Source organism: Malurus melanocephalus, unplaced genomic scaffold, assembly GCF_030028575.1.
Source record: "Malurus melanocephalus ecotype Western Australia unplaced genomic scaffold, MMel_1.1 scaffold_299, whole genome shotgun sequence".
NCBI lineage: Eukaryota > Metazoa > Chordata > Aves > Passeriformes > Maluridae > Malurus > Malurus melanocephalus.
This window is the reverse complement of record NW_026623531.1, coordinates 801,026-828,129: the sequence shown is the minus strand read 5'-3', so window position 1 is coordinate 828,129 and position 27,104 is coordinate 801,026. Positions and strand designations below refer to the sequence as shown.

The 27,104-nt window shown below is 44.9% G+C and overlaps 2 protein-coding genes across 33 annotated transcripts in view; both read right to left on the bottom strand.

Annotated features, from left to right (window-relative positions):
* The window catches only part of PDLIM1 (PDZ and LIM domain 1), a 42,518-nt gene extending 37,371 nt beyond the window's left edge, over positions 1 to 5,147 (bottom strand). Inside the window, exon 1 of the mRNA XM_057377033.1 lies at positions 4,991 to 5,147. Within this exon, the coding sequence (XP_057233016.1) occupies positions 4,991 to 5,086 (96 nt within the window). The 5' untranslated portion in view covers positions 5,087 to 5,147. The remainder of the gene's footprint in view (positions 1 to 4,990) is intronic.
* A 2,226-nt stretch (positions 5,148 to 7,373) lies between these two features.
* SORBS1 (sorbin and SH3 domain containing 1) overlaps positions 7,374 to 27,104 on the bottom strand; it is a 158,892-nt gene continuing 139,161 nt past the window's right edge. For 17 of the 32 annotated variants that reach the window (XM_057377070.1, XM_057377071.1, XM_057377064.1 and 14 more), the window contains 9 exons: positions 26,659 to 26,826; positions 25,215 to 25,261; positions 23,635 to 23,749; positions 23,402 to 23,527; positions 22,151 to 22,345; positions 12,390 to 12,449; positions 11,568 to 11,626; positions 10,372 to 10,484; positions 7,374 to 9,581 (listed from right to left, as the gene is read on the bottom strand). In XM_057377070.1, the coding sequence (XP_057233053.1) occupies positions 9,514 to 9,581; positions 10,372 to 10,484; positions 11,568 to 11,626; positions 12,390 to 12,449; positions 22,151 to 22,345; positions 23,402 to 23,527; positions 23,635 to 23,749; positions 25,215 to 25,261; positions 26,659 to 26,826 (951 nt within the window). In that variant the 3' untranslated portion in view covers positions 7,374 to 9,513. The remainder of the gene's footprint in view (positions 9,582 to 10,371; positions 10,485 to 11,567; positions 11,627 to 12,389; positions 12,450 to 22,150; positions 22,346 to 23,401; positions 23,528 to 23,634; positions 23,750 to 25,214; positions 25,262 to 26,658; positions 26,827 to 27,104) is intronic. The other 15 variants (XM_057377067.1, XM_057377068.1, XM_057377086.1 and 12 more) reach the window with 3 other exon arrangements.

Here is a 27,104-nt window from a genome sequence, read left to right as displayed (position 1 = left end):
CCCAAAGCACTCTGCCTTTACCCCGAGAAAATTCTGCTGCTCTCCCCTTGCTACAATTAGGGGTGATTTCTTCTCATCCAAACTCTGGCAGTCAGSCAGATCAGAAAAATCTTTTCCTCTTCTCAGCAGTCATTTGAAGCATGGGGTTTTCCAGTAGCTGCTAGGGAAACTGCCAGGATTGAKGTTGATTTCAAAGTCTGTAGGAGCACAACCTCTTCTTTTCACACCCCCAGCGCTCTGACAGAGCAGGCAGGATTCCCTCCAAGCAAAGGCACAAGGCACCGTGCTGCCCTCTAAACACCAACCCAGCCACTTCTCCAGGGCCAGAAGTCTTGGCAGGTGACACTAATGGCCAGTGTTCCACAGGCCCTTATCAGCTGTGTAGCTCTGAGCAGCTCTGCCTGGCACAGCACAGCAAGGCAGCTGCTGCCACAGCCCCCACCCCATCCGCAGCCAGGTAAATATCMGAGCAGGAAACATAAAGCCACCTTCAGCTTCCTACAAAGCTCTCCCCAGCTGCCTTCCTCTGCCCAGACAGCCTCACAACACCCAGGCACAGCGCTGGGATTTGCAGTCACAGGCACAAGAGCTGGACCGTGCAKCAGAGGAACTGCAGCCACAGGTGTGCACAGTGGGGACCAGCCAAGGCTCCCCGGGCTGAGGAGGAAAGCTAGCCCAACCCTAAATCCTAACACATCCACCACACCYCATGTTTCCTTTGGCAGATGGAAGGCATTCAAGTTCCACTCTGGGAGCAGAGGGCTGCCTGGAAAAGCCCAGCTCTCCTCACACCTCAGTAAAATAGCCTGCAGCCGGCTCCCAGGGCAGTCACCTGGTGCCACTCWGCTGAGCCCTGGCACATGCCAGAGAGAGGACAGTCTCCCCCCATTCCATCAAGAGATGCCCATTTGCAGAGTGTCCCCTATCTGCAGGACTCTCCATCACCACCGGCTCCAGGATGCCTTTGCTCAGCTGCTTCCTACAAGGGACTGGCTAACACGGTAAGAACATCAGCCAATACCAAAGCTAAACATCTCTTTTCACACCACAGGATTCAGTTCCATGTTTGATTTCAGACAATCAAGTCTAGTTTTACTGCCCAATCAAGCTTTAAGTTTATAAAGCTGGTTCAGAGTGCCATGCTTAAAAAGATAACCAACGCACTCACACACAAAATTGTGATCCAATTCTGTATTWTATATAAATTCAGAGTTTTTAAAATACCACGAACAGATAAAATATCAGACTAAACAGGGATGAATTAATGTTACAATGGTAACAGCAAATCAGCAACAAGCATCATACTAGGATTTCATCTTTTTAATGTATTTGCATAASTGGTCAGTCTTGAAACATTTTTCTTTTCATTGGAAAACTGCTTGGTTTTATAAGAAAATGTCCAGTTTTACAGACTCAGAGAAACAACCCTCCTTAATGGGCTTGGAAGGTTCTTGACAAGACAAAACAGAGCAAACCTCTGGTCTTCCCATATTTTGGGTCAGATGTTCAAGATTACTACCACAAACCAAAAAAACCATYGCAATAACAATGTTTATCAGACAGTTCCATGTATTCAGCTGGAAACAGAAAGCCTCAATGTTTATCAAAATCAAATGCAACCAAACAGGCAGGAGCCCATGTAACCTGAGGAATGGAAGGGGGATGGGGTCTGTCAACTGCACTGCTTTTCAGACAGCTCCACTTCATCAGCATATCCTTTTATACAATGTGCTGTTTGCTTCCTTCATCAGTTCCACCAGCCTCAATGGGATTTAACTGGGAACTACCCTATGCGTAGGTCAGCTCTACAGAAACTACTATCCTTGTATGTATTGTGTCTACTCCCATCTCAGACAGAACTTTTCTCAAATTCTACCCCACTGACTTACTGCAGTGAATCATCCAAAGAATAGGGAAGACAAGTGCCTTTCCTACTCCTGCAGGGCAATCCAGCAGGCTTTGGCCCAGGACTCATTGCACTGATCAATACAAGTTCAGGGTTTTTTCTGAACAAAGTCTACAATAAAGCRCCCACCAGTTTTAAATAGAAATGTAAGCCAGAAACATTTTTGAAGCATCCATCCTAAAGAGGTGGGAAACCCCACAAGAAGGTCTGATGAGCAGCACTTATGAAATCCCTGAACTCAGCTCTCACCAGGAAGACTAGTACAATGCAACCAAGAAATCAGAAGCATTCTCACAATAAGATGCCTGTGATGTATTAGAGCCTGAAGCAGTTTTGAACACATACTTCACATGGAAAGGGAGATAAGACAGTGATAAAAAACAAGAGAGTTGTGGAAAYGCCACAGTCTTTCATCTGCTGCTCCCCTAAGGTACAACCAGCCACTGGTACCATGCAGCCACTGTGAGCCAGAAGCCCTCAGCCAGGCTGCTCTGCTGGCTGCCATGCTCATGGCAYCAGTGCTCCTCATCCTTGGATCCAGGATTACAACACCAAGCTTCAATAGCTTCCTCCAGAGAATAACTCAAATGGTGCTGCCTCCCACCAACATAACTACACTCAAGTACAACTGCTCCCTAGATCAGGGGAGTTTGAGAAGYCAAAAGCCACTAGCAAGGAGCTGAGGTACAATGGTGATGAGGGCCATAAATACCAAGATAAGCTCAAAAGCTTACACCCATAAGGATGATGGTGCCAGAAGCCAAACCGGAGCTCCTGGCAATCAACACAGGCTGAATTTCRCCACTTGGTTCAAAGAGAGCTGCAAGACACCCAGTTCAGCCCCATGACTGGATGGATGTCGCTCTCCTGGCATTCCACCATGTCAGCACATGAAGCAGCATGGTGACCCCATCAGTGCATTACTGAGACAGGTTTCATTAGCTACAAGGGAGGGCACTTACCCCACACACAGCACACYCGAATTGCAGAGCTCTCAGGGTCAGTGGCAGGACAATGCTGCTCCCCCATGCCCGGGCAGGCAGCTCAGCCCTGTGCACCCCTGCTAACAGTGCTCCTCAGGAGTACATCTGTGCCACCCACCCATCTCCTACCTGCTTGCAGCACAAAGCAAACACACAAATGCCACGAAGGGAAAGCTGCAATCTGCCATACTCCCCGTGGGATGTTCTTAYCACAGGTTACAGCCTTCCTACCCTCTCACTGCCATCAGGCAACCCCCCCCATCTCATATCTCAGTGGGACCAAGGCCCTCACAATCCCTGGCTGATGTCAGTCCTACGGCCCAGAGCTCACCCTATCCCATAAGGGTAGGAGTGCTCCATGCCGAAAACACAGGTACCAAATAAAATAAGCATGAATAACAAAGTTATAGCCCTGTAAAGTCATCACATAAGGAGGATCAGACTCTTTAAAACAGGTCAAAACAGGATCAGATCATTTTTAATATGGTAAAGTAAAGGAAGACTTGCCAAGAACTTCATTCTTGAGCCCAGGAGACAAATACAGGAGCATTCGGAGCAAACCACAGGAAAGATTAATGACTTGAAGTCTTGGGAGGGGAAATTAAAAGTGTCAGAGGGGCCACAAGAGAAAGCCTTGATAAGAGCTGCTTATTGTCAGCATTTACGTCACTACCACTAGAGAGGCTATTTTACTACATTTTAATCTCCAGGGTCACTATTTCTCATGAGGTAGTTATTTTTGTCACTTTGCTGATCTATGTTCCTTGGTATGTGCCTATAAGCATTGACAAAGGCAACCAAGAGGTAAGAGCAGYGAGGTAGGGCTTTAGACACCCTTCTGCCTGAGAGTCTTTTGCTGGAAGGAAACAGCAATAATTACCATAACAATGAAGTAAATATCACTTCCCTTACAGTAAAGCTGCTTTCATGYCCCAAAAATGCTTTAGAAAAATGAGGCATTATTACTGTAATTGAAAGAGATTACACAGAAAACTAGTAACTCTCCCCCCCCTGTGGGTTTAACAGCACTTGTGAGTGCTGCCCTTAGTGCAGCCAGCAGCTTCCCCCATGGCACCTGGGCTCCTTCAGGCAGTGGGACCCCATGGCAGGAGATTCTGGGGCAGGAGGCATTTACAAAAATCCTCAAGWCTGACCATCCTGGTCTTCTTTTAGAGCAGTTTGGGTAAGTTCAAGTTCTTGTATATTCCACTTCTCGCAGCCCTTCCTCACCTGGGGCACGCGGGCACTTCCAAATTGTGCAATGGTGGCAGACACCAGAGCCCAGGGCTGCCAGCAGCTCGCTGGATGCCTCTGTTTTGCAGMGGGACTGCTGGAAATAGGAGCAATCCCTTAACTCCTTTTCCCCAGRAGAGGCCTGCAGCCAGCCCCGCCAGGACTCTGCGCAGCGCACCCCACACAAAGCAGGGCAGGGACAGCAGTCCGGGCTCAGGGCCCCACACGGCCTACAGGGAGCGGCCGGGCCGAGCACCTGCGGGTGCAGGTGGGGACATGGACAGCACAGCCAGGCAGGCAGCACCAGGGACTTACAGGCAAAGGCTGGAGCACAGGAGGGAAAATCCATGTACAACGAGAAAAYTGTTTTGATGCAAAACTTTGCCATTTCCTAACTAATTTGTTTTTAACACGGTGCRGGAAGGGGAGGAACGCAAGGACTTCGAACAGAGACGGGCAGAGGCACTAAATACACCTTAACAAGGCTTCTGTAAACAAAGGCTCTTAACTATACATGGCAAGCAAAGGCCGGCGAGCAATCAACCCATGTCGTGCGGCGGGTTCCCACACCGCGGGCTGCCAAACCCAAASCAGCGGCTGAGGGGATTCCTGCTGCCTCAGGGTCCCTAGAGACAGGCTGGGAAGGGAGGCTCGGTGGGAAGCAAAGACCCTGGGCTGCTACAGGTGAAGGGGCGGCGTGGGCCACCACCGATTTCTTCGTAAACATAAAAAACCCAAACAAACTAAAAAACAAGGAGGGGAGAAATAAACACCCACTCACCCCCCGCCCCGGCTTTGCCGCTGTGCCACCTGCCAGCCCGAGCCGACCCCGCCGCCCCCGGCACCCCGGCGCCGCCGCGCACCCTACCCGGGAGATGGCGAGGGGCTGCTCGAAGTCGCGGCCGCCCACCAGGCGGAAACCCCAGGGCCCGGGGCCCGAGAGCACGATGCGATGCGTCCCCATGTGCGCTCTACACCTCACAGACAGCCCCGGCAGCCCCGCCGCCCTCACCGGTCCGGCCCGGCCCGCCCCCGGCCCGCCCCGCCCGCCGGCCCCTCCCCGGCTCCCGGCCCGCCCCGGGGGCAGCCACGGCCGCTCCCCGCCGCCTTCCCGGCTAGGAAGCCGCTCCGCCGGGCTACGGGGTCAGGCTCTCCCGAGGGAGGGCGGTTGCGAACCCGGGAATCCCGGCACCCCCTCACCCGCTCTCTCCTGGCAGGCAGGACAAGCCTCCGGCAGGCAGCCGCACGCAGGAAGGCTCCGGGGCAGCATCTCCCAGGCAAATGCTCTCCRGCCTGGAGCAATATTAACTCTGAAACATAATGAGGATGATGGAAACAAGCGGCCCTGCCTGCAGTTTCCCCGCCAGTAACCGCTGAGCGAGGGAGGAGCTTGGGAAGGGTATTACCTTTCTGCTCATTTATCCCAGGTGCACTGATTAGGCGTTTTGTTTATCTCTAGCCCCTTAAGCACGGTACCACCAACGAAAGAAATTCTTCTACAGAGGCTTTTCAGCCAGCCTTCTTAGCTGCGATTCAGGAAAATTAGTTGTTCCAGTTACACGTTAAGCCCTCAGTAACCTGACGGCGGACAAGTAGGAGAAGTTGGTCACAGCAAAGGCACAGGCATTTACAACTTGAGTGCAAGCATTGCTGCTTATTGAGCCAAGAGATGCAGCTCACTCACAAGCAGAACATCAGCAAGCTGCAGCTGGGATTCAGCCACAGCTGGGGAGCGTGGAGCAGGCAGCAAGTAGAGATGACACAAGTCACCCAGGTGCTGGTTCTACAAAACAGCCACAAATGATCCCATTGAAAGGCACACCTTTGCTTCTGCAATCCCCTTTCACAGCTGTGCCCTTTTTCCTGAATTAGCTTGTCTTTCACARGTTATTTCTTTCCAGGGTCCATGCATCCAAACTATTAATCTCATCTCTAGCAGAGAGAAGTAGTTCTTCCACCTCATCATTACACATCTCGTGGCAGTGAAGAAAGTGAACCGAGAGCTGCTTTGCCTCAGGGTGTGCAGGATTGCCAGAGGGCTGTTAGRCACCTCTGGGTCATCCTCCCCTCTTAGCTTCTGCAGTAAATCCAATGTTCAGCAGATACAGATGAGTTTCTCCCCTCCCTGTCCAGGATGCTGTAAAGCAAAGGCAAACATTGCTAGTGATTGCAGCAAAGTCATGGTCAGGCTGCCCTTCGACTTTTATATAAAGTGACCAGTGAAACAAAAAAGGGCTTGTGTCTGTGTGCTTTCTAAAATCATGTAAAATAGGTTGAGGCTTTTGCTGTCCTGGTAGTTTGGTTTTAGGATTGGCTTGTTTATAGTTTGACTTCCTAAAATCATTGTGAATGCAGTCATGATGTTTCTCTGTCTGCCTGGTCATCCRGTCACATCATTACAGAGTTTGAATCTGTTGCCCAATTTTGGCTTAGTCTGAGACTGAGGTCTCTAAGATGTTAAAACTCCTTGTGAAATACYAGTCTTCAGGGTGAGCACAGTCCTGCACAGGCAGCATGCAGTAGCCAAACGTGTGGAGGTGCAGGATGCATTTTTTGGGTACTCATGTGTGCCTGGGCTCCAGTCCRCCCACCCAGCCAGCTCAGTTGTTGCCCTTCTCTCACTCTGCTCCTTCAGAYACTATTCCCTTACACAAAGCACACCCAAAAAGTCCTGGCTAGGTATATTGCTGCAGGGCTGGGAAACATGACATGATCAACCACAGACTTTGCACAAACCCCATGAGTTAATGCTCTGTCAGAGGGCAGCTGTGAAACAGCAGTGTCTTAAAGCTTTTTACCCGAGTCAGGGTGAAAAATGCACATRTAAGTCCAACATCAACTGACATGCCTTCCTACATAGGCTAGTATTTGGAGTTTCTCATCTGACTTTACGTGGACAGTCTTCTCATGAGGTCACACAGACCCTTTGTAAACCAGTGGACTGGGGTGTACTCCTGACCTCCCAGGTCTGTGTGCATGCCACAGCAACTGTACCCTGACACCATGTTACAGTCAGATCTGTGTGTGAACCAGGTTTTCCTCTGCTTTCACATCTTGGTTTCTTTAAGCAAATCAAAACCAGCCTACAGCTCAGGAAGGAAAACTGGTGAACTCAWTCCAAATCACAAGCAGGATCCTCAAGTGCAGGACAGTGGGAAAACCCATGGCAGACACCCAAAGGTCTTTATGGATACAGCCAAAGACAGCCACAGCAGGGCACTAGTACAAAAGTGCATTGYTCCAGGAACAACCAGAGTAGATTTTATTTAATAATTTTTACAAGGAACACAATAGTAATTCAATAATTCCATTTATTAATTGTCAAATAGTAATCCACTGCAATAAGAAACAAAAAATCAACACAAAAATAAGTTGCGGTTTGTGTGGATACGTGTGCTCTGTGTGTGTGTGTGTGTGTGTGTGTTTGTGTTTAACTTAAACTGGCAAGAGCAAGAACAGAAAACTACCCTTTAAATGAGTATGTTATATACAATCAATATCAACATGTTACTTTGCTGGATAGATTTATTTGGTGTTATCCTTAGCAACAGGCCTAAACATTGTTGCAAATTACTGGAGGGCAAACCCAAAGCAGAACAACAAACCCATAAATAAGATGTAGGATTCAAGATATCTCCTGCAGAAAATAAACAGTGGTGTTYTGTGTCATATCTGAAACCCTTTCATAATGAATATTTTGTGCTAAAACTCTTTATGTGAACATACATGGAATTCCATCACTTAAATAAAAGTGGAAAAAATCCCAACCTTTCACAACTGCCTTTTTTCCCTCCCTTCACTCAATGTGTTTAAATTATTTCTCTATACAAGGTAAGTACATTGTCTGTACAAAGTTAAATATACATATTTACAGTCAAACTTCTGAGACACAGAGTCTTCTCTTCCGCTGACCAAGACGGAAGACAAGCCTACTTGATTTCAAACCCAGGAGCATGGCTAGTTTATCAAAACATTGCAAGTCGTGCTAACAGTTAGTTGTAGTTTACTCTTAATAAATCTGTATAAAAGCATCAGCATAAAAATAGGCATTTTATATTATTAAATACGGCTTATGACAAAATAGCAATCTAACCCTTTGCTATTTGTACGGTAATTGTAGGAAGCAGAATCTGATAGAACCGGTTTTGTTTATGCTTTTTCTTAATAACAAAAAGTCTATCAAAAGAGTACTCATAGTGGATTTACAGGCAAACATACAGCCAAGCCATGGGGTTTTCTTTTCTCTCAAGGAAATACAAATCTCTGTAACTAGTAATTACTGCTGGGAACAGCTTTCCAAATTGAATAGACGTCTTTTGTATKACTAAGAGGCAGCCAAAATGGTTGTATTTATTTGAGACCTACCATCAATACTGTAACCAAAATGAAAAAAAAAGGCACCCTCAGTGATACATTGCTCAGATTTATCAGAGCCTCTAAGATTTAATGCTGGGAAAGAGGTAAAGTCTTCATCCCAAAGCATATCATGCACAAGGTGTGTGGCCCTTTAGGGCCAGCAACAGGGCAGGAGGAGCAGAGAAAGTGAACAGCTGTAGGACTCATAAACAAGATTTGCCCTCATGGATGTTCTATTTATTGGTTCTATTCTTTGTGCAGATATATGTCAAAACCAGGCTGATTTCTCTTTAGAAAAACAGGACTCAGTTCGTTTTGATGCACACAATACACTCACACACACACACCCTGCACAAAAGAAAAACMCTGCAGAGATCAGTAATATGTTATTAAAGGGTTTGGGATTTTTGCGCATTTGCATTCTGCTTTGGCTGACCTTTCTGGATTAARCCACCAGTCCCAAACTTCTTTTCCACACAGAGCTCTGCAGTTTAATTGTATCAGCTGTCCTCTGCCTCTGCTGGGCCTTAAGATGCACGACATGAAGGAAGGGTTTTCTATGGAACTGGAAGGCAGAGTAAASTGAGTCTTCAGCAAATCAGAAACTGGGCAGAAAGCCTGGCCTSCTGAACCATGCCAACGAACATGAGCAGCTGTGGCTGAGTACTGCCCCAAAGCTCTATCCTGTCTCAAGACACAAACAAAACCTATACCATGTGCTTCCCTGAAGCCTTCTCAAAGGTAAGTACTCCGTACAAATTAAGATTATCATCAAAACTCTTGCTGGGGAAGGGAGAGGAATACACAAAGGCAGCACTGTAAACTAGAAACTGTCTCTTCTTCAGCAAACAAATCACACCCTGACTCCATGAAAGCAGGGCTACACATTCAACTCAATAGTGTACCACATAACCACATCCTCCTAACACTTCTCATCTCTTGTCTATTACATTCATAAATGGTCTGTTTCTTCACTGTTTAAAAACACCATCTGGAAAGGAATCCCATCATTGTCATGGTGAGATCACTGATATTTTACAGGTACAGAAGCTTCACGTAGTTGCCTGGGAAGGTGCCAAATTGCCTTGTTCTCCTCGATGTACCTGTTGCAAAACAGAACATAAGACAGAGTAAGATGGAGACGTGAGGAAGGCTCCAGGGTTTAAAAAGGGAGAGGTGGCAACCTCTTCTGCCTGTAGGCATTGATTCCTAATAGTAAACAGGAGTCCTAGTCAAAGAGCCTTTTGGTAYAGAGCAGATAACAACTATTTCTCCTACTAGTCATCTTTGGTCTTCCCCTTCAACAATTAATAAGGTGCTGGTGAAAGCTCYTGGGCCTATAGGCTAGAAGTCAAACTCCTCTCAGTGTAAATGAGCTAATCTCCCTTAAGAAGAGATAGCAAGCCCAGATTTGGAATTTTGAGATGGAGAACACTGCCCAGACTTGCAGTCTTTGAAGGCAAAGGATTTTGCTAAACATACACYTGAGGCTGGATTTTCAGGGACTGCAACCCCTATCCATGTGTTGCCTTTACCCCCCAGCTGCTAACTAGTCATGGCTCCCTCAGCTCTGGAAATRCTACAGAAATCCAGTTTGTCTTGGCTCCCTCTGTTGCTCTGTCACCTGTGTGAACAAGAAGGATCAGGACAAAGGGAGGAATGGAGGTATTAAGAAGATAAAAAAGGCAATACTAGAGACCTAGCAAGGAAAACAAGGCTCCACCACCCTGCAGCCTAATTTTAATGTTCTTGGTAGGAAAAGGAGAGAAATTGTGGAAAAATTTGAGTCTATTTTTTTCAACATTTTAACCCCACAAATGAAAGCAACTTCCAGACATATTACAAAACTGTTCATCCCAAAAAGCTCTGCTGACAGGAAAGTGTCACACTCACCCACAAACCAGCCATCATCACATTTCTCCATGACATCGACAATGTCACCATCCCTCAGTTCCAGCTCATCATCATTCTGAGGAGTGTAGCTATAGAGGGCTTGGTAGCTAACTCTAAAAACCAGAAAGATACTACATGTTAGCTATTGGATTTCCACAACATCCCTTCATGTGGAGATGTTTCCCTTCCCCTAATTCCTATTACGTATTGTTCCATGGAATCAAACCAGAGTCTTCCTAACATGTAGCACCTGGAGAGTGTACAATTACAGACATCCTATTGAGTGCAAGCCAAAACCTGGATACACTCATTCCTGGGCTAAAAGAGACAGCTGTTCCCTTGCCCAGGTGCACAGGCAGAGCCATAACTCACCAGATGGCAGAGCAAAGGACTTTAGAAAAGATACTGCCTACTCTAAGGTGCTGGATAAATCATGGCTGAGGAGGTATGGTACAAAGAAAACCCAAGGTTGAATCCTGCCCTGAGATGTCACTTGTACCACAGGCACTGTGTATTCATTAGAAAGGATCATTATGAAGTGGCAACAATCTTTGGGCAAATTTGGGGARGCTTGGGTCCCCTGCCAATGGAGCATAAATTATTTCTGTTCAGCATAAAGAGAAAGCAAAGGCTCCTTCCACAAGTCAGCTGCTGTAGGCATCAGTCCCAGCACACAGCGCAGGCTGTTACTCACAAAACCATCAGAGAAAGGCCCCACTAAGCTTTGTGGCAGCTCCACTGGAAAGCTTTGAAAATTTCAGCCTTGGTCTCTCAGCTACCAATTCACTGTGGAACTGGTCAGCAACACACCAAGTGGCATCAGTGTTGGGACTCTCACTGTACTGTGAGAAGCTAAGAACAGGGATGAACATGTCATATGAGTCAGGTATAGCCATGGAATATTAACTTGTTGCCAGCTTCAAGATAAAAAGACAGCTTCTATAATGGAGACCAAGTCCTGGATCATGAGGTCATTGGTGTTAAACAGCTTATACAGGTGCTATACAGACAGAAAGGTCACAGTTTGAAACTCATTATGATGAGATGTGGCTACTTTTATTCTTTAAAGCAAAGCTGACATTCTCAYGTAATTCTAATTTAACTTCTGAGACACTAAGAGCTCTTATACCTGCCCCCATCTTCACCACCAGTGAGAAATAAGGCCCCTGGAAGAGATGGGAACCAAAAGGACTTACATGTCTCGTGGTGTTTGACTTCGCTCAGGGCTGGCTCCTTGCTGCTGTGCTTGAGGTTGCTGAGAAATGATGAGAGATGATTTATGGTCATTAGAGGTCACCTTGTGGCGAGAGTCAAGAGGCTGAGAAATAGTACTGCAGTAATGAACAGACTTTTCTGCAATGTTTATGATCTCATTGCAAACAGCGTCCTGTGTGGTAGGCAGCATTGACATCCAAGAACACCCAAAGGACAGTCAACAGGGGGAAGGGAGGGGAAAATATAGATAAGAAGAGATGGGACATTCCAGTTGCAGGATATAAGTCCAGTAAAAAAAAAAGCAACAAAAAAAGAGTTGTAGATCCAGGTAAAATATCCAGGTAGTGGAGTGCAGAAGGGATCCAGGTGTAAGCATGGAAAAACAGGCAAGATACAGAAGAATTTGGTATTTAGTTTGAAGATTTGTAACAAATACATATACACATATTTTTAAAAGCAGCAGCATAAGAGCTTGCAATTAGTTWTGCAGTGGCACCATTCCAAATGCTATGAAGTCAGTTCAAGAATGCAAGGTGAGGTTGGGCTGTTCCATTCATGCATTTGCCTTCATTTAACTTTATACCCCAGGTCCGGTAGCACAATTAGCCCAACTTCTCATTGGCTGTGACAGTTTTTCTAATTGTTAAATTCCCTTCTGTTGCAAACAAACAATATATGCAAAGAGATAAATGTGTACCTACTTTGCAACTAGAATTAGTGCTGGCATTTTATCTCTACTGAGGTTTTACTGTCTGGGTGAAAAGTGTCTAGGACTACACATCTGAGTTAAACAGGGGCCTTACCACATAGCTCTTTTCAGACTCTGTGAGATCTGGTCCAGCTCTCAATGAATGGTGGGAAGGCTGTGTGATCACCAAGCAAATGATAAGGAAGACATTTTAGCAGATGTTATATTGGTCAGAATTAAAAAAAAATGTAAATGGAGTGCAGACAACAAAAGAAAATGARTAACTCTTCCCCTCCCCACCCCAACACCATACTTTCTGGACAGCAAGATCCTTCATTTACACAAGAGACATGGAGGCTACAGTAACACAACAGCGCTGCAGCACACAGAATGCTCCAAGGGAAAGGTGACAGCAAAACAGAAGCTTAGGGCAGGGAATCAGAGTGGAAGGTTGTGGACACCACTCCAGCTGGAAATGGCACAATAGTATCATACTGCATTCTTGTAGGGGGAAAAGAACATGGACAGAAACACATACTTGAAAGCATCAAAACTRAAAGGCCAAAAGTATGCTGGAAGGCATCTGCTGCTGTTTTTAGAAAAGTCCTCAATGACTTTGACACAGAAGAGAACAGCAACTCACTTTCTTTTTAAAAAAAACCCAACAGCTCAGGTCCTCAGAAGGCACAATGCCATGTAGTCCCAGCAAAATCACTCTACCCTGTACCATGCAAGGATTTGAAATGTTCTATTAATTCCCACAACAAGGCACAGCTTCAGGTTAGAGGCCCTGATTGGAAAAGCCAGTTCCAAACACCACCACCAGTGAAGCTGCTGCACTCTGCCCTGCCTCAATCCCAAGCCACCATTCTTCACACGGACTGTGTGTCACAGGACACAGAAAGGGAAATCAGGGTGTTGGAGGTTGGAGGTTTTATGAGGAAGGGGAAGGTCACTGAAAAAAGTCACACAGGTATCCACAGCCTGGTTTTGCACACTTTTTGCATATTCAAACACCTAYKGAAAGCAAGGTGCATGCTGAGAGCMAATAGAATGTATGAGCTAGTGTACTGCCTGCAGGACTGCTTGGTAAAGTGGATTGGATGAGATATAGAGCATGGCCATGMTCTCTGATCATTCAACACAATTTTCAGACTAAATTTCAAAGGCCTTGATTTATCTTCCCCTTTATTTACCTCCGCAGTGCCTTCCAGTAACAAGATTGCTTTCTCATGGCACACAGAGCAGAAGCACAGAGTAAAGAGGTCTGTGACACCTTCAGAACAAACAAGCTCAAAGACTTTGGAGAAGTGCAAAGTGATGAGCTCATTCCTCTCTAATTCCTGTTCTCAAAGCTCCTCTGAACCATATCTTGGACCTCTGGACCTGTGCCCATCACCGAATTAAAGCAAACCATCTCTTTTCTCAAGAACTGTGACCCATTCTAGGCCCATACAACATCTCCTTTGTAGTCAGCTCTACCATCTGGTGCTGGAATCCGGGATCACTGCCCTACAAAACAATGCTTGGTTGCCATGTATATTTCTATAGAAAGAAAAYTAAATGTAAGTTYGATGTACTAATTGSARTGGAATTTGCATTCAAAGCATTTAYTGTGGAGCCTGAAATCATCACAGGATTCCTGGAAATCCCTCCTGCCTCTCTATTATCAGCCCTGAAAATATTACAAATTTAAAGTTAATASTGTGCAAACCAACTGGATATAGTGCATCAAATCTGATGAGACCAGAGCTARCTCAGGTGTTTAAGTAGCTGGAAAAACCAATTTCCAGGCTGAGGCAGCTGTGAGAACAYTTTTTTTTTTAATTCAAGGAAGTGCTACTCTGTTCCATAGCAATAAATTGACTGCTAAAATTGCTCCATGAGCTCCTAAGCCCACATGCTCCATTTCCCATTGATTGCTTGTGACCTCTCTGACCAGATTTTCCTCCTAAAAGCATTAATAACTATGAATTAAATTCGTTATTTGGAAGTGAAAAAATTGACACTGCCTCTGAATGTTCCACATTCAGGCTTGTATGTGTGTTACCAGGAGGTGCAGCCTACCAACATCAGAAACTTGGTCACATTCCCTTTCCTGGCAGGATCCTCCTAGGGACTTGCATGAGGCAGCCAGGCAGGGGTAAAGGCCAAGCAGTCTCCCTCACCCTCCTAGCAGCTTCCTGACAAGACACAAGACTAAATGGATCCCCTCTGGCCTCTACTCTAGAGATCCTGGCAGCTCCTACYAAAGCACTGACTCCCAGGGCTACAGCAGAGCCCTGCATGGTGGTGGTGAAACACCCCACAGTCAGAAACTATGCAGCATCAGCTGAACAGGATGAAAATCTGACCAGATCTAATCCCATAATTTTAGGCTGTAAATGTATCACCACACTAATTAAAACAAGTGACCCTGATAACATGATCTAGGTGGCTTTTTTTTTTTTTTTTTTTTTTAATCGATCAACCAAACCCTACATTATTTTTCAGGGAAGGAAGAGATTAAAGGGAAAAACAAAAGTGTTATAGGTCCAAATGCTCTTCAAACATGGGTTTAGACAGCCCATGTACCACCTACAGTGGTGTCTCCCTCGTGCTAGAGGTGGCTGAGCAATCAGCAAGTGTTTGGCACAGCTCCAACRTATAAAAGACAGAGGTTCCTCCAAAACATTGAGCCAGCCCTATTACTGCTGTAGGTAAGCTTAAGGYCCTAAAAGTGACCAAGTATTCACAACTGGCGAGGACCTCCCAACTTCTACCTGCTCAGCCACACTACATGGCTTTGTTAAGACTAAGTGAATAAACTTAAACAACTGCTTAAGTCTCTGTATCTCCATGTTTACAGAGTGTGTATGCAAATATGCAGCACAGTCAGTCCTGAAGCACAGCTGGCCAGAGTTTACACCTCATATGGAGTTTGGGGATGGATCTAAAGAGCACCACAAGCTTGTAAAATTACCAGGAAAAGGTTCTACATTAACAGCCTAGAAAAGCCCTAAGGCAGGTTTAAAYGTTTGGAAGAAAGATGCTGGGACTGCTCAACAGTGCTCTCCCTGCTCCTAGTGAAGTTCAGTGTTATCAGTGTGTCATCTATCACAGCTCTTGTGTCTTCTTCCATCCATTTCAGGTGGGAGTTAAAGAACYACATGAGTAAAGACAGAGCTAAATGGAACAGACTAACAGACACACAAGACAGACAGACAAATTGGTTTTCCTTCAGAGAAGGGCACACATAAGCACATGTGAATGAAGAACTAAGAGCGGGAGGCCTCCCCAGCCCAGGCAAAAGAAGAAACAAAAAGCCCTGCACACCCCAAGCCCAGCTCTGGTGAAAACAAATAGAATGGTGGCTGAAGAGCTCTCACAAAGAACACTGAAAAGGCTGCAGAGTGGAGCAGCCTGACCTGAAGACTGTCATAGTAGAAAGATTCCCCAGAACCCGGATCAGAAGTTGAAAGCAGTGTCTACAGAAAAAAATGCATTTCCCATGGGAAGCAGGTACCAGTGCCTGCTGCAGGCTGGGCAGCTCTGCCTTGGACAGCAAGCACTTGGCAGAAACACTGCTGTGCTGAATCTGTGGAGCAACAGAAAACCATGGGAAGGGGTAAAAGTTTACCTTGAACATRATGCAAAGCAATGAACATACGAAGGGTTGTCGGTCTGTGCTGGGGAACATCCACTCTCCWCTCTACCAGCCAAAAGCAGGTGAAACTATCACTCTGCCAGAGCGGTTTTGCACAAGTGCAAAGGAGCAGATGGGTCCCCACCCACACCCCTCATGCTGCCAGGTGATACAGGGACCCTTGTCCAGCCAACCCTGCCTTCCCCATCCCACAGCTGCAGTCCAGTCCCAGGGCTGAAGATTCTGCACTGCTCACACACTTGCTGGCACCACTGCTGACTGTCATACTGTGCTAATTAGGACCTCAGAGTACAACAGAAATRAAACTGAAAAATTCCTGTAGGTTCCTTGAAATAAATTAATTTGATAGATTACGTTACTCCTTAATAATATGTTTTACTAGAATATTTTAATAAATTATCTGTAAGTTATACTTGAAATAACTTCACATGCTGTGGGGTCATTCTTTTTTCTTTTTAGTTTGGACTGTGAAAGCAAACAAAAGGCAACTTCAGAAGAGTTTTATGAGCCAATGCAATTTATATTTTTACTTAATGCAACAGGCAAGAATACAGCCCTCACACCAGTCTTATACAAAAGGGGTCTTAAACCTGCAAATAACACTGGGTCAGAATTTTGTAACTGGAGAGGCTCTCTATAATGAGAAAGAAAACTAAAATTCGAATTCATAAAGTACCTCAAAARAGATTCGAAATCATAAAGTACTAGGGATGGACACTAATGGAAGAAAACCCCAAATGTAACATCTAATTTCCATGTCTGCTAAGTGCTTTTCTCATTTGATTAAAATCAGTTGAGAGGTACAGATTTTTGAAAAGCCTCCAGGGTATTGCCTGAAGTTCTGCTGAAACCATCAGCCTCTGTATGGGTCACACACATAATGACACCATTTGCACATATAAATACCACTCCTGCTCCCTTAACAACTGTAGACCAAGAGTTGGAAAGGAGGTCAAGACTACTGCTAACGTCACAGTTTTAACTTGACACTGACAATGCTCTGATTGTCAAGGCATATAAAATATAAATATTGAGTTGACTTTGACTCCAAAGAAAGGCCACGGGGTCTTATTACAACCAGGTGCAACACCTAAAATAGAACTGTGTGCTAGTCATCACTGGGGAGAAACATCTTTGTCTAAAAATGGCTCTTTGCTCCTGCTCTTTTGGATCACCTATATCCACTTCAAGCACCAGCAGGGCCAAGCAGATCAGAGCTCAGGAGAAAGGCCAACGCAGGAACTTCTATGGATTTTAACACAAAGCAGAATATGTGTTCTTCTAGACTCAGATATTGAAAGTGAATGGGAAGCAGGAGGTGGTYGCTCAGTAAAGAGTTGTGCAAGTTTACAAGTAGAGGAAAATGAGTAAAAGTAACAGGAAAATGTCAGGGTTTAAACTGCCTCTCTCTCTTAAACTAATCAGGAAAATAAGTAACATTGGCAACTACTTCCACATTCATCCTGCATGAGCACCTTGCCTGGTTCACTGATCAAACCAAAGATGCTTCTTCAATACCCATCACTACAAACTCAGTCCATTTTTGCTAATTGTGAACTTTATGTTTCAGATATTGCCATCTTGTGGAAGCTGCCTTGAAGGACAGGAGAGGCACCAGCAGATGTGAGCACTGCTCATTCCCGCAGCCCGGGCACCAGGGCCACAAAGTGCCGAGGCTGAGCTATGCTGCATAGACCCTATCACATCTCTTTAAAAATGTTTGTAGCTCTCAGGAACAGAGCTCAGAACCTCTGAATCCCACCTAACAAGACCAGAGCATTCTGGCATTGTGGCACACCAAATTGTGTATGCCTTATCCCCAGCTCTGAGATGCTCAAACTCTGAATCCTAATCTCAGGTGGTCAAACAATACCTGAACCAAAGTACCTTGTGCTACACCATTCCTGCTAAGGCCACCAACTGCCCGATAATGCAATCAAGCTGTAGGAGCTCAAGGTCTGAACTAAGTCAGCTTTGTTATCTTTTGGAGGAACTGAAAAACAGATCCTCAGCTGRTACAAGTGGGCAAAAACCTAGACTTGATCTATGTGGATTTGCAGCAGCTGAAGATTTTGCCCGTACCTGCCCTTCTGCACATCCTTGAAGTAATTTTTTTTTAATAAAACTTCTAAATTAGAGGAAAACTATCTCACCTGTGTAATCAATGAATGGCTCAATAAGCATATGACAAAACAATGGAATGGCATGGAAACAACTCTAAGCAATGGAAGAGTAATCAGCAAAGATGATTACCTGTGACTTATTGACTCTGCGTGTAAGTCTGGGAGGTGGCTGTGTTGTGACAGTAGAGGAAGAGAGGGTAGAGGAAGAGGGAGGAGCAGATGAAGAGAATACTTTTGAGTCTGCAGTCTTTTGAAGAAAAGAAAAATTGGTGAGCTTGGCACATGCTCTCTTATCACAATCACTGCTAGTGATAAGAGCATCTACTATCCAGCAAGTTTGAAACACACACAGCAACAGTAACTCCATGCAAGGGCAAGTGCAGTTTCCAGTTGGTTTGTCTGAGCTGACCACCTCACTCTCTTTTAAACATGCAGGGTAAGTGTAAAAAATGCTATAAAAATATATCTAGATAGTAAACAGTACAGTCTTTACACAGCTCTCAGTACACTTCAGGGTTATGATTCGAGCAGAAATCAAATTATTTGTCATAAGTTTTCCCAGTGTGAAACATGTCATCTTGGAAACCCTGGTTTCTCATTATTTAATGTTGGCCAGATGGGTTATGTCATGGAGGCTCTTGCAGTGCATCCAAGACAGCATTTATAATTCCATGATTACAAATTCTCCAAACTTCCAGTCATTGGGGTGCTGTAATAWAATTGGGCTGGCTGTACCCTACAATGGGCAACAGAGAGCTGCAAAGTAGGGCACATATCCTATACCGAGATTGAGGGCAGAAGATACATTGTAGAAGCTACTGGAGAGTTCCTCCTGTGCTTCCTCTAATTGTAACATACAGCTACATGAAACTAAAAACTCTTGGGCGAAAGCGTCACTAGGTCTAATTCTCATTTGTAGCTAGAGTCTTTCACATATTTTAGAAATGCAAAGGTAATAACTTCCTCTCAATGCATAGACAACAATCCCTTAGTCATGCACATCCCAGATTAAGGTTCACTAAACCATAGGCTCCAGGATAACAGGGGATACCTTTTGTGATTCTAGGAACCAGGCTGACGTTTAAAAGGCCTTTCAGCCCTTGGCTTTAGGAAACACAAACAAATTCTGTAACCCACTGCACACTGTAAAATCTCTGATGAGCAAAAAACTGCCTGTATTCTACACAGTGGAGCTTGTGTGATGCTTTCATCTGGTAATAGCCCTATCTGGGACAACCACCTCTTTAGATGTGATTGTGTCAGTCCTGTGTTATCTATTCTAAAATAATTTTCTCTACACTGCTCTTGAGCCCTCTTCTACAAGTTTTTGATCTGCTATCAAGTGAATGCCACTGGTGACCCCTGAAAGAGYGTCTTAGGATCATCAAAATGACATGTGGCAACCACTGGCTCTGCTTTGCCAGCAGAGCAGCACAAACCTCAACCCACCAGTTAAATAAAAATCAGCAATTCAGAGCAGCACACACACATGCAGGAGAAGTACCTTATTTTCCCCGCTTTGACACTTTCCCAGATCACCTTTCCTCATGTCTCTTTTGTCTGTTTTACCTCCCTGAACAATAGCCATTAGCTCCTGACACAACTGGTTGTCCTCAGAGGAACCCACAGGTCTCCTTTCTGGGCTCGCACGCATGTCTAGCTGGGATGGTTTCAGGCAGCGCTCAACAGAGATCTTGGGGACAGCGTGAGCACTCTGCTCGGGGTGGCTGCTGCCCTCTCCTGTCTTTTGCAGCCAGGCTTGGCTGGCAGTGGTGTCACGCTGCTCTGCGAGGATGCTTTCAGGGCTCTCCACTGCCCAGCGAGAGGAGTTAGAGTAGGTCACGCTGGGAGAAGGGGAGTCAACAAACTTTTCTTCGYTTTGTGGAGTGGCCTGGTAGAAACTGCGGGCAGAGGATTGAGGTCTGGATGAGGAAGAGGGCAATGGGGATTTAATGGACCGGGGAGTCGAGGAGCCAGAGAGATGAGAATGATGGAGGCTGCCTGTGGGGGAAGGGCTGGCTGCAGCAGAAGGCGAGAGATAGTCAGTGTGAGAGAGGGAGGCTTCAGGCGGAGGAGGCAATGGAGGAGTTATGGCAGGAGTGGGGCTGGGAGACACTCCCACGGTCAGAGCAATCCACTCAGATGTGACCGCCTGCACCTCTGGAGACAAAGCGCGGCGCGCAAAAGGCAAAGGCGGAGGAGTTGGAGTATGGAGCAGCTCAGAGCTGGGAGACTTGAAGGAGACAAAAGCAGGAGAGAAAAAGAAAGAAATGAACAAAAAAATAATAAGGAAATACAAAACCAAGCAAAAGTAAAAGGAGAGAGAGCAAGTGTGGAGAGAAGCAGACCTGTGACCACATGCATAAGTTTTCTAAGGATAGTGTGCCATGTTGGAGAACATGCTGTCCACAGCTACTCCAACCACAGAGTCCAGCTTGTATCTGTGCTGCTAATACCCATCTTCAGTCTTTGCTAGGATCCCAGATACAAACAGCTTATGGAAGACATCTGACTTTGTAMCATATGCCTGAAGTACCTCAGGGAGCAGTTGAAGCCACCATTGTGATGGCAGAATGCAGCATTTGACTGGTCTGGCAGCAATAGATGGGGYCCCAGCAACTCACACTGTGGATCTAGCCAGAATTCACTGCTGCAATGAACTTTGACTTTATCCAGCTCCAGCATGAACAATGCCTGCTCCTCAGGAAACATGCATTGCAGAAGCTGCGCAGGAGAAAGGGATCAAAAAAGCCAGCTSTGGCCATTTGCTCTTTAGGTGACTAAAATAGGTCCTGGCAGAACACACCACCAAGTCCTGCCCTTAGCTCTTACCACCAGCAGCATCAGTGAGAACAGCGACACAAGCACTGGTGAAACTGTTTCTCAGTCCTCTGCCAAGTCAGGCAAAAAAGTAGGGRGAGTACTCATTTAGTAGGGGAGGAATCAAAAGAATAGCAAAGGAAACAAAAAAAGGTGGCTATGATCCCTTCCATCAAAGGGAGAAGCTTGCAAGGAGCTTGTAGCGGGTAGGCCGCAGCTATGGAGAGGCTGCCAAGCTCACAGAAAAGCTCAGCTGAGGTCCACTTTGACTGGGAATCCCAAATCAGCAACAAGTTTTTCCTCTTTATACGATAGCTAAGACTAAAACCACTCCTTTTACAAAAGATCCAGACAGATAACAGGCATGAATCATGGCATTTTTCCCACATCCTTTCTGAACCATATATCCCTTCCTCCCAATCGCAATTCTCCAATTGTTTCTTGCAGTCTTGGCCTTGTTTTGGTCCCATGGGTGAGAGGGGGATGCACCARAACCTCATGGCCATGACTCAGACATGTATACTGACCTTCTTCTAGCATGAGTATTTGCAGGAAGGGAGCAAAATAAAGGGATTTAGAGACTCGCTACCTCCTTGATAAGTCTGCCATGGCAAACATTCTGGGATCCCCATACAATCACCTGCTGCCACTTTGATTTCTGCTTTGAACTGCAGTATGGTTTATAGTGAATCTAATATTCATGGACTAACCTGCTCTCAAAATATGAGCTCATTTAGCACCAGTTCAAATAACACAGGCTGTTCTCCTGACCCTGTCTCCAAAAACCTTGGTCATGAGCTAGAGCATACAGGGGCAGGTATAAATTCAAGCTGACTGGGATCAACATAATAACTATTACAGACTATAGAAGCCTGTGACACCCTYCTAATAGTCATAATATAAAATTCCCCTCACCACAGTGAAGGTGTGTGAAGTGTAAACACATACTCAGGAGAAACTAGATAACTAATTCAYTCAATCTCTGGCAGTGGAATTTAATCATATGGCTGTGAACTGCAGCCCTTTCAATCTGGCCTGGATTCCAGCTACACATCAGAGATAAAAAGCTGAGTCTCCAAATCCCCAAATGATCTGTTCATTAACCTTTCTGGTAAATGAAACATCACCTTTTCCTGCAGTTGCAGATTACAGGCAGGGAACACATGGCTTTTATGGCACAAAATTCTAGTCTTAAATACAGCTTTTTTCAGCTATTGGCTTCTTGCACAAGAATGCCAATATGCCTCTGTTCTGCAGGGTGCTGAACGTGGCTGCTAGTCCCAATACCTGTGGTGAAGCTGTCATGCTGCGGCTGGGGGAGAGRGACACTGGTGGGTCAGGGTAGTCAATGGCATTCTTGACCACYGGCCTCTTGAGCACCTCCACATAAGTGACGGGGAAGATGCCTTGGCGACTGGTGCCAGAGATTCTTCCTTCATACCAGTTCTCATCCACTCGGCGAATCAACGTGATCCTTTCCCCCTGTGGGAAGGAACAGCAATGTAGTTCTGATTTTAACATGTGTCATCATTCCAAAGCAGATTACATTTTTAATCTTGCTGCAGCTGACCTAAAATGATGAGTGGTTCTCAGCCTATTTCCAATTATGTGATCCTAACCCTAAATTCTGTGTGGGAATTATATTTTTCAGTTAAGAGAAGGAAAAAAAAAATGCAGATCTTTTGTTGCTGACTCAGTCTGTCTGCAGACTCAATTATGCTCACATTTTCAAGACCCTACTTGCTAAAGCCAGTCAAAAAATGGAAATCAGCAGTTTCAGGATGACCATGAGACTCTCAGTGGTACAAGGTGTACAGAAAGTATGCACAGGTCTGCAGTTTAATCTAAATCTCTCTATGCTCTCCCCTGTTTTGCTGACAAATAAACTGACTTCCAGATCCTTAATATACACCACGAGCCTCATCTTCATATATAATTAGAAGAGAAGACAAGGAAGATCTAATCTGAGCATCAAAACAGAAAGCTGGTCAAGATGGAGAAATGCTGCTACTTAATCTAAATATGGCTGACTTTGCACTGCATAACCATTACACAATCCATTCCCATCCCTTCACTCTGTAGTCAGGTCTAGCCAGTCACTTCAACACCACAGAACTTGGCTTGCTCAATGATTTGGCTCATAGCACAGAGAAGGTGAATCGAGTTTCCTTTTTTTCTACATCACCATTATTACATAACTGTGTGTGCCTCTACTGAATCTAATCATCCTAGAAAGCCCTGTCACCAAGTATCTAATTTGCCTTGCAGATAGGCTTCTAGCACTTGGGCTCAAAGTATCTTCTCAGTCAGACCTAAGGAAGCAATTTTTTTTTGGCACTTCTTGATTCAGCCTACCTGCAACAATAACTGCAATGCACTACATAATGACTGTGGATTAAAAACATGGGTGATGAGGAGGAATCCTACCTGAATATAGAGCTTATCTTATTGGAGCTTTCATCTGGAAATTGCAAGTTACTAGTGCTAAAAAACATCATCATGTCCAGATGTAATTCATCAGCACAACAGAAGTCCTACCTTTCTGAAGGACATTTCCACTTGGGTATCCCCATTGAAGTTGAACTTAGCAATAGCATCTCCATATTCCAATACTTGCAATGGTAATGGCTTTTTGGGCTGAGCCTTCTCAGCTGGTGGAAGGAGCTAGAATGAACACAAAGAATCAGCTAAGTCTCATCCACAAAGCCCATAAACTGGTCTCTGTCAGAAAGGGAGTGAAGAAAGAGTACACCTGCAAGGAAAGCAGCTACCTCTATGTATGATCGTGGGAAGATGCCAACTCTGCCATGGTGTTCACCTTCGAACCAGTTCTGGTCAATCTGCTTGTAAATGTAAACAATATCTCCTTTTTGCAGAGGAAGTTCCCTGTTAACAACACAAGCACTCCATCAGAACTTCACTGGAAGAGAAGAGATGTGTTCTTTTTCTGCCCAGCAGTCCCTCAGTAGCAAGGTCTGCATCAGCGTATTGATACACATCAGGCTCCACCCAAAGTGCAAGCTAAATATTGAGGATAACTCTGTTCATACTGTGATGTGCAAGACCTCTCTTGCTCTTTGGGCATCCTGTCAAAAAAGTTGGCTTGTGAGGGCCCTCATAACAACATACTCTCCAGAAAARTTGGGGTCAAGCTCAAACCAAATACGACACTGGCTACTTTCCATGTTGGATACAAAGAGCAGCCCTCAATTCCTGTTTTGAAACAGTCATGTCACAAGTGCCTTCCAAATAGACACATGATTTTAATTTGAGCTAGTTTGCCAATTAGATTAGCTCCTCACATGCTGATGCTGATCCTGCAGTGACTACACTGATGGTCAGTGGTTGTGCAATCATTGACTTCAGCCAGGCTAAAAATTGGAATTTCAATCGGCAGACTTCAGTGCTAAAATTATGCATGTCTGCAGCTTGAAGAACTGTGGCCAGCTTTTACTAGGCTCACAAACTTACTACTCGGGTTCCCGGAGGAAAATAAACAACACAGCCTTTTCTAAGACTATTTTTACAAGCTCTGCTTTACTTTTGTCTGGCACGCTTGCATGTTCTACTCAAAGGACACAATAGTTACACCTAATCCACCTCAGTTTTATTACAGATGCTATTTAAATTATTACAAATCATCACCTATAGAACATACAAAAATATTTCCAGGACATTAGTACTTGAGACAAAAACCAGCAGGTCCTTCATTGAATTCTGTTTTTTTTCTTCCCTCCCTAGAAATGTTAAAAGGAGAGCTTCTCCAGGCTCAGGCAGAGAGAGAGGCTTTCCAGGCCTCCTCTTCAGAGCAGTCTTTCCCAAAAAGAACAAGCAGTACCATGAGATTCACCCAAAGGGCTACAACAGGGCCTAGAGGTACAACAAGGACACCTGAAACATCTGCTGATGTACCCATGGAKGCCAGGAGGGCAGTGACCACTCCGCACACTTATATGTTCTGAATCAGGAAACTCCTGAGTCAGGGGCCCACACGTTTAAAGCTAGGCATATGTTTAAGTCCCTTCTACCCTTGGGCTATGCTTTGTACAGTGAAAAGGACGTTCCCCTCCTGTGGCTCCACCCACCCTCAGGGCAGAGCACTCACTTGTTGCAGTAAAGAACGCAGGTTTGTCCTAAAAATCATGTGGGATAGAGATGCACTGAGAAAGAAGATATTTTCCTAAAGGTCCTTTAGATGCTATGACCTGTAAGGTTCATATTACTTTTCCCTGCCTTACTATGAAGACACCCCAAAACATGAATCCAATTAYATGACACTTCAAAAATGCTGCATCCTAGGGGAATAAGCAGAGGCAGAACACTCCAGGTAGGAGTAACAAACTGTACTCACTTTAGTGTCTGTGCTTTAAAGTCAAACTTGGCTCTAGCAGGTCTCATCTGGAGATTAAAARAACCAAAAAACAACAATATATTAAAATAATAATTAGATTTTCAACCCTCTTCTGAGGAAAATCACCCAAACTCTTCTATGGCTAATATTAGCATGGGGAAGAAATTAAATGCAGGTACTCTGCTACAAGCTTGCGTGCAACTGGTATTACAGTCCAAGTATGCTGGATGGGCATCTCCCACCAGGACACAAAGTGCCAACTTCTGGTACAGCAGTAATTAGGAGCTCTACAGGAAATGGATTTAACAGCCAACTTTTAAATGTGATTAAACCTGGTGAATGAAAGCTGCTCCAGTAACTACAGTTACTGGGGCTCCAGGACCAAATTTCTCTTCATATTTGAATGCAAAAACAAAATTGACTATTTGGGAAAAACATTAGGATATTATTTGATATGGCTCTTATTGATTATTACCCAGCCCTGCTGAACACGGCAATGTGACCCAWGTACTCTGCATCAATTGGTAGGAAAGAGACAAAGGTGAAGAGGAAATACAAATAAATTATGCACATGTCTAAAAAAAGTCTTCAGTGGCTAAAGAGCCAAAATGGATGATGTACTGACAGCAGGCCTAGGCTATAAAGGTTTATTTGGCTGATTTTCTAATGGCCACAAAATACTCAGACAATTTTAAAGACATTTTGGTCAYAGAGCATAAAACAAGAAGCAGTCACATTCCTGAGGCTCCAGAGCATTTGGAAATAAAGGGCAGACAGGTGTGCTCCACCCACATGGTGAGCACCTCACCCACCACKGCAATGCAGCGCCTCATGTGAGGCAGGAAAGGCATCTGGTACGACACCTGGACTAGCATCCAGCCCTCTGGAAAAGTGCCTTGGGCTCATGGAAAAATATCTACCTCTTCCTTTGTCTCTCTCAGAAAGTCCAACCAGGCTGTACGCAGTGAAACATGCTGGGACTTTTTTTCTGATTGTTTCTAAAGGATATGAAGCATATTTCAAGAAAGAAACAATGTATTTCAAAAAATAACTATGTGACAACTGCATGGCCAGGATCAACAAGACATGAAGTTTCTAAGCATAAGGCACAGACAAGAAGACAATGTAGCAAAATGATGCAAAAGATGTAGAAGGCCTTTGATTCACTAAGTAGCTGATATTTAAAGGCATGCATCACAGGTGTGCACCAGCAATTCTCAGCAGGCATGCTTTAATATATGCAGCTTGGTATAGAGATATCAATTAATTTACCAGGCATAAAAGTCAAAGCAGATCTAAATGAAGCCAGAATGGAAGAGGGGAAGGTGGAAAAAAAACCAACAAACGACATTCTCTGAAGAGCTAATGTCGGCCTAAAGCACAACATTGTGAGAGGCAATTATTGCTTTGGGTCAAGCAGCAGACTGAGGTAACTAAAACAGACCTCTGACCCAGATTTCCTCTTTGCTGTATCGTCTATATTTAGGAGGTCCCCAAATCGCTCATTAGTGATAAACTGATGGTGCGTTGGAATAACCCCTGTGTGCCTTCTAGCGGCAATATCAGCTTCTTCTTGCTCACGTTTAAGCCGTCTCTGGTCCTCTAAAAGTTTCTGCCATAAAATTGCATAAAATGGGCAGTAAATCATCTAGTTAAAGGCATTCAAAAGCTGCCATAAATGTGACTAAAAATTCCTGAGGTCCCTGCAAATAACTGGAGCTTTACAGTTCAGTATCAAATATTGTTTCTACTAACTACACAATACCCTTTTATTTTATAAACACAGAAGGTACATCATCATTATGGCATAATTGAGACCAAGCTCATACAGAGGATCTGATCCAAAGCTGATGGAAGTCAATGAGGTCTTTTTTGTAAGTTTTGGGTGGG